This window comes from Oncorhynchus kisutch, linkage group LG11 (assembly GCF_002021735.2).
Source record: "Oncorhynchus kisutch isolate 150728-3 linkage group LG11, Okis_V2, whole genome shotgun sequence".
Taxonomy (NCBI): domain Eukaryota; kingdom Metazoa; phylum Chordata; class Actinopteri; order Salmoniformes; family Salmonidae; genus Oncorhynchus; species Oncorhynchus kisutch.
This window is the reverse complement of record NC_034184.2, coordinates 79,683,756-79,691,155: the sequence shown is the minus strand read 5'-3', so window position 1 is coordinate 79,691,155 and position 7,400 is coordinate 79,683,756. Positions and strand designations below refer to the sequence as shown.

The following is a 7,400-nucleotide window of genomic DNA, read 5'->3' as shown; positions in this document are numbered from 1 at the left end:
AGTATACTTTTTACCCCTTATACTTGTGATGTCCAATTGTTAATTATACTTTTGTCCCATCGCTGCAACTCCCGTACGGACTCAGGAGAGGTCGAATGTCGAGAGCTATGTGTCCTCCGAAAATGACCCTGCCAAGCCGCATGTCTTCTTACCGCACTGCTCCCTTCACCCGGAAGCAATGTGTCTGAGGAAACACTGTACATCTGGCGGCCGAGGTCAGCGTGCATGTGCATGACCCGCCACAAGGAATCCGCTAGAGCGTAATGGGACAAGGGCATCCCGGGCTTCCCAAACCCTTTTCTAACCCGGACGACGCTGGGCCAATTGGGCATCGCCTCAAGGGCCTCCCGGGTCGCCTGCGACACAGCCTGTGATGGAACTCGGGTCTAGCACTGTGATCTTTAGATCGTTACGCCACTCCGAGGCCAATGTGTTTCGTGCTTCAGCCAACACTGTGAATATCTGCTGCTTTTAGTATTTATAGTTTGTGTAAAAGGTCTAGAAATGACTATGTCTATAGGCTCTAATAAGGCATCGTGTTTTTAGATAAGGCAAGTTTAGTAATTAACCAAAGGCTCCGTACAGTTATCCCTTTCTAGTAAACAATGTAATGAAACATGACATATGAGTCTATGTGGCTTTTTCAAAGGCAGCATCATTCAAGTCATCCAGGTCACTCGTGATACAAGTCAGTATTCGACGTCCATCCATGCCTGAGGACGTTCGGGAGATGACTTGGAAACAGGCCACTAGGGGAAACAGTGAGCGCTGTTACCTTCATGTAGGTGTTGGTTTTAGGATGTTTTGGACAGGGATGCATCTGCCTCTGATTCCAAAGGGTGACAAGTTGTAAGTTTGAATCCAGCAATAGAAAGTTGTTTTTTATATTTCTGTTTTAAGTATATCCTAAACCTTAACCATAATGCCTAAACACATGGAAATGTGACATTTGGAACAACTTCTAAATGTGATGTTTGAGAAACATGGATGAACGTCTAACTCTGACATGAGACTGTGAGAGCTCGTAGATAAAAAATGTATGGAATATGCATTAAGACTAATTAAAATATAGCTTTCATAAATGCACATTACACACATTTATCAATTTCCGAGGATGTTCACACTGTGTGAGCACACATATGGTGCATTCACAGCCTTTGGGATTTCATTTATCAATCTCCGAGGATTTTCACACTTTGTGAGCAAACATATGGTGCCTTTGGGATTTCTATTGTAAATCTACCTTCATAGGGTGTCATTTCTCTGTTGATGGCGACCCAAAAGTGGAATATTCCTCTGTTGATGGCGACCCAAAAGTGGAATATTCCTCTGTTGATGGCGACCCAAAAGTGGAATATTCCTCTGTTGATGGAGACATAAAAGTGGAATATTTCTCTCAGTTAAAATGTGGTTGTTCAGGTGGTTGTTCAAACGGGAGTTTACGAGTCAACATCGGTCTGTCAGTTCTGACAGTTTGCCTGTCTATCTTGGGACAGTAGTTCTCTATAATTAGTAAGTCTTCTTTTTTCTTGTGGTATCGATCGGTATACAGTCCATTCGGAAAGTATCCCTTGACATTTTCCACATTTTGTTGAGTTACAGCCTTATTCTAAAATTGATTTGTATTAATTGTTTTTCTCATCAATCTACAGTACACACAATACCCCATAATGACAAAACGAAAGCAGGTTTTTAGAATTCTTTGCGAATGTATTAAACATTAAAAACATAAACACCTTATTTACATAAGTATTCAAAACCTTTGCTATGAGCTCAGGTGCATCCTGTTTCCATTGATCATCCTTGAGATGTTTCTACAACTTGATTGGAGTCCACCTGTGGTAAATTCAATTGATTGGACATGATTTGTGTGTATCATGTCAAAAAGACCATCATTTACAGCCAACCACTCTAAAGACAGATAGGCTGTCTTGGGGATACTACTGGGTAAAGTTCCCCCATCACTCTTATAGCCTCTGTGTGATACTCGTCTTCACACACACACACACACACACACACACACACACACACACACCCGCACACACGCACGCACGCACGCACGCACACACACACACACACACACACCACACACACACACACACACACACACACACACACACACACACACACACACACACACACACACACACTCACATCCCCATCCCCATCCCCTGTGGTCTTTGTCCTTCCCAGGTATTGCAACGAGCACCTGCCCTGCCCACCTCATGTCTATTGGTCGGCATGGTCAGCATGGGAACGCTGCACAGTGGCCTGCGGAGGCGGCATCCAATCACGCCGCAGGACCTGCGAGAACGGTAACGAGTGCCCCGGGTGTGCTCAGGTATGTTACACACACACACACAGATCTAGGCTGCACTTCTATCGCAGACTGGCCTTGAACTTCTAAATCTCAGTTATAACATTGAACTTTAAGGGTCATTCCCTTAAATCCCCTAGTATTTCCAATCAGAAGATACAATATACCACATAACACTTTAGTCAATGAGCCAGACCCCCAAATTTGTGCCGTCTGGCTCATCATAGTTTAAAAAAAAATGTAAAGTCTATGTCCCTAGAGTTGGAAAATGTGTGTTAGCAGTGTGCAGCAATGGTAGCTTTCTCTGATTGTCCAAGTCAAAATAATTTGCACCCATTGACTTCTAGGGTACATAAATTGCTTTAAATAGGAAACCTTAATACATGTTAAACTTAGTTTGACAAGTGGTTCTGATGGTCATGAATTTACCTTTCAATTGATATATAATACGACCAACTTTGAAAGGATCAGTGAAAACCTTTGTTTAAAAATCCCCCATATTCTGCCATTGTCATTAGAGTGTGGGAAGCTATGTCTATAGTCATTAGTGTGGGAAGCTATGTCTATAGTCATTAGTGTGTGGGAAGCTATGTCTATTGTCGTTAGAGTGTGGGAAGCTATGTCTATAGTCATTAGAGTGTGGGAAGCTATGTCTATAGTCATTAGTGTGGGAAGCTATGTCTATAGTCATTAGTGTGGGAAGCTATGTCTATAGTCATTAGTGTGGGAAGCTATGTCTATAGTCATTAGTGTGGGAAGCTATGTCTATAGTCATTAGTGTGGGAAGCTATGTCTATTGTCGTTAGAGTGTGGGAAGCTATGTCTATAGTCATTAGAGTGTGGGAAGCTATGTCTATAGTCATTAGAGTGTGGGAAGCTATGTCTATAGTCATTAGTGTGGGAAGCTATGTCTATTGTCGTTAGAGTGTGGGAAGCTTTGTCTATTGTGGTTAGAGTGTGGGAAGCTTTGTCTATAGTCATTAGTGTGGGAAGCTATGTCTATTGTCGTTAGTGTGGGAAGCTATGTCTATTGTCATTAGAGTGTGGGAAGCTATGTCTATTGTCATTAGTGTGGGAAGCTTTGTCTATAGTCATTAGTGTGGGAAGCTATGTCTATTGTCGTTAGTGTGGGAAGCTATGTCTATAGTCTTTAGTGTGGGAAGCTATGTCTATTGTGGTTAGAGTGTGGGAAGCTTTGTCTATAGTCATTAGTGTGGGAAGCTTTGTCTATAGTCATTAGTGTGGGAAGCTATGTCTATAGTCATTAGAGTGTGGGAAGCTTTGTCTATAGTCATTAGTGTGGGAAGCTATGTCTATAGTCATTAGTGTGGGAAGCTATGTCTATAGTCATTAGAGTGGGAAGCTATGTCTATAGTCATTAGTGTGGGAAGCTATGTCTATAGTCATTAGAGTGTGGGAAGCTATGTCTATAGTCATTAGTGTGGGAAGCTATGTCTATAGTCATTAGTGTGGGAAGCTATGTCTATAGTCATTAGTGTGGGAAGCTATGTCTATTGTCGTTAGAGTGTGGGAAGCTATGTCTATTGTCATTAGTGTGGGAAGCTATGTCTATAGTCATTAGAGTGTGGGAAGCTATGTCTATTGTCATTAGAGTGTGGGAAGCTATGTCTATAGTCATTAGTGTGGGAAGCTATGTCTATAGTCATTAGTGTGGGAAGCTATGTCTATAGTCATTAGTGTGGGAAGCTATGTCTATAGTCATTAGAGTGTGGGACGCTATGTCTATTGTCATTAGAGTGTGGGAAGCTATGTCTATTGTCGTTAGAGTGTGGGAAGCTATGTCTATAGTCATAAGTGTGGGAAGCTATGTCTATTGTCGTTAGAGTGTGGGAAGCTATGTCTATAGTCATTAGTGTGGGAAGCTATGTCTATTGTCATTAGAGTGTGGGAAGCTATGTCTATATTCATTAGTGTGGGAAGCTATGTCTATATTCATTAGTGTGGGAAGCTATGTCTATTGTCATTAGTTTGGGAAGCTATGTCTATTGTCGTTAGAGTGTGGGAAGCTATGTCTATAGTCATTAGTGTGGGAAGCTATGTCTATCGTCATTAGAGTGTGGGAACCTATGTATATTGTCGTTAGAGTGTGGGAAGCTTTGTCTATAGTCATTAGAGTGTGGGAAGCTATGTCTATTGTCGTTAGAGTGTGGGAAGCTATGTCTATAGTCATTAGAGTGTGGGAAGCTATGTCTATAGTCATTAGAGTGTGGGAAGCTATGTCTATAGTCATTAGAGTGGGAAGCTATGTCTATAGTCATTAGAGTGTGTGAAGCTATGTCTATAGTCATTAGAGTGTGGGAAGCTATGTCTATAGTCATTAGTGTGGGAAGCTATGTCTTTTGTCATTAGAGTGTGGGAAGCTATGTCTATTGTCATTAGAGTGTGGGAAGCTATGTCTATTGTCGTTAGAGTGTGGGAAGCTATGTCTATAGTCATTCGTGTGGGAAGCTATGTCTATTGTCATTAGAGTGTGGGAAGCTTTGTCTATAGTCGTTAGAGTGTGGGAAGCTATGTCTATAGTCATTAGTGTGGGAAGCTATGTCTATTGTCATTAGAGTGTGGGAAGCTATGTCTATAGTCATTAGTGTGGGAAGCTATGTCTATTGTCATTAGAGTGTGGGAAGCTATGTCTATTGTCATTAGTGTGGGAAGCTATGTCTATAGTCATTAGTGTGGGAAGCTATGTCTATTGTCATTAGAGTGTGGGAAGCTATGTCTATAGTCATTAGAGTGTGGGAAGCTATGTCTATAGTCATTAGTGTGGGAAGCTATGTCTATAGTCATTAGTGTGGGAAGCTATGTCTATTGTCGTTAGAGTGTGGGAAGCTATGTCTATAGTCATTAGAGTGTGGGAAAGCTATGTCTATAGTCATTAGTGTGGGAAGCTATGTCTATTGTCGTTAGAGTGTGGGAAGCTTTGTCTATTGTGGTTAGAGTGTGGGAAGCTTTGTCTATAGTCATTAGTGTGGGAAGCTATGTCTATTGTCGTTAGAGTGTGGGAAGCTATGTCTATTGTCCTTAGAGTGTGGGAAGCTATGTCTATTGTCATTAGTGTGGGAAGCTATGTCTATAGTCATTAGTGTGGGAAGCTATGTCTATTGTCATTAGTTTGGGAAGCTATGTCTATTGTCGTTAGAGTGTGGGAAGCTATGTCTATAGTCATTAGAGTGTGGGAAGCTATGTCTATTGTCGTTAGAGTGTGGGAAGCTATGTCTATAGTCATTAGAGTGTGGGAAGCTATGTCTATAGTCATTAGAGTGTGGGAAGCTATGTCTATAGTCATTAGAGTGTGGGAAGCTATGTCTATAGTCATTAGTGTGGGAAGCTATGTCTATAGTCATTAGAGTGGGAAGCTATGTCTATAGTCATTAGACTGTGTGAAGCTATGTCTATAGTCATTAGAGTGTGGGAAGCTATGTCTATTGTCATTAGTGTGGGAAGCTATGTCTATAGTCATTAGAGTGGGAAGCTATGTCTATAGTCATTAGAGTGTGTGAAGCTATGTCTATAGTCATTAGTGTGGGAAGCTATGTCTTTTGTCGTTAGAGTGTGGGAAGCTATGTCTATAGTCATTAGTGTGGGAAGCTATGTCTATTGTCGTTAGTGTGGGAAGCTATGTCTATAGTCATTAGTGTGGGAAGCTATGTCTATAGTCATTAGAGTGTGGGAAGCTATGTCTATTGTCATTAGAGTGTGGGAAGCTATGTCTATTGTCGTTAGAGTGTGGGAAGCTATGTCTATAGTCATTAGTGTGGGAAGCTATGTCTATTGTCGTTAGAGTGTGGGAAGCTTTGTCTATAGTCATTAGAGTGTGGGAAGCTATGTCTATAGTCATTAGTGTGGGAAGCTATGTCTATTGTCATTAGAGTGTGGAAGCTATGTCTATAGTCATTAGTGTGGGAAGCTAAGTCTATTGTCATTAGAGTGTGGGAAGCTATGTCTATTGTCATTAGTGTGGGAAGCATGCTATGTCATTAGTTTGGGAAGCTATGTCATTTAGTGTGGGAAGCTATGTCTATAGTCATTAGTGTGGGAAGCTATGTCTATAGTCATTAGAGTGTGGGAAGCTATGTATATTGTCGTTAGAGTGTGGGAAGCTTTGTCTATAGTCATTAGAGTGTGGGAAGCTATGTCTATTGTCGTTAGAGTGTGGAAGCTATGTCTATAGTCCATTAGAGTGTGGGAAGCTATGTCTATAGTCATTAGAGGTGGGAAGCTATGTCTATAGTCATTAGAGTGGGAAGCCTATGTCTATAGTCATTAGAGTGTGTGAAGCTATGTCTATAGTCATTAGAGTGTGGGAGCTATGTCTATAGTCATTAGTGTGGGAAGCTATGTCTTTTGTCATTAGAGTGTGGGAAGCTATGTCTATAGTCATTAGTGTGGGAAGCTATGTTATTGTCATTAGACTGTGGGAAGCTATGTCTATGTCATTAGAGTGGTGGGAAGCTTTGTCTATAGTCATTAGAGTGTGGGAAGCTATGTCTATTGTCGTTAGAGTGTGGGAAGCTATGTCTATAGTCATTAGAGTGTGGAAGCTATGTCTATAGTCATTAGAGTGTGGGAAGCTATGTCTATAGTCATTCGTGTGGGAAGCTATGTCTATTGTCGTTAGAGTGTGGAAGCTTTGTCTATGTCATTAGAGTGTGGGAAGCTATGTCTATAGTCATTAGTGTGGGAAGCTATGTCTATTGTCATTAGTGTGGGAAGCTATGTCTATAGTCATTAGTGTGGGAAGCTATGTCTATTGTCATTAGTGTGGGAAGCTATGTCTATAGTCATTAGTGTGGGAAGCTATGTCTATTGTCATTAGAGTGTGGGAAGCTATGTCTATAGTCATTAGTGTGGGAAGCTATGTCTATAGTCATTAGTGTGGGAAGCTATGTCTATAGTCATTAGTGTGGGAAGCTATGTCTATAGTCATTAGAGTGTGGGAAGCTATGTCTATAGTCATTAGTGTGGGAAGCTATGTCTATAGTCATTAGTGTGGGAAGCTATGTCTATAGTCATTAGTGTGGGAAGCTATGTCTATAGTCATTAGTGTGGGAAGCTATGTCTATAG

General features: G+C 41.2%; 1 protein-coding gene across 2 annotated transcripts in view; it reads left to right on the top strand.

The window, feature by feature from the left end:
- Window positions 1–7,400, top strand: part of LOC116376355 (semaphorin-5A) — a 381,827-nt gene that overhangs the window by 204,298 nt on the left and 170,129 nt on the right. For both annotated transcript variants that reach the window (XR_004211770.1, XM_031836384.1), the window contains exon 15: window positions 2,194–2,341. Coding sequence is in view for 1 of the 2 variants with exons in the window: in XM_031836384.1 (XP_031692244.1) it covers window positions 2,194–2,341 (148 nt within the window). In the remaining variant the exon portion in view is untranslated. The remainder of the gene's footprint in view (window positions 1–2,193; window positions 2,342–7,400) is intronic.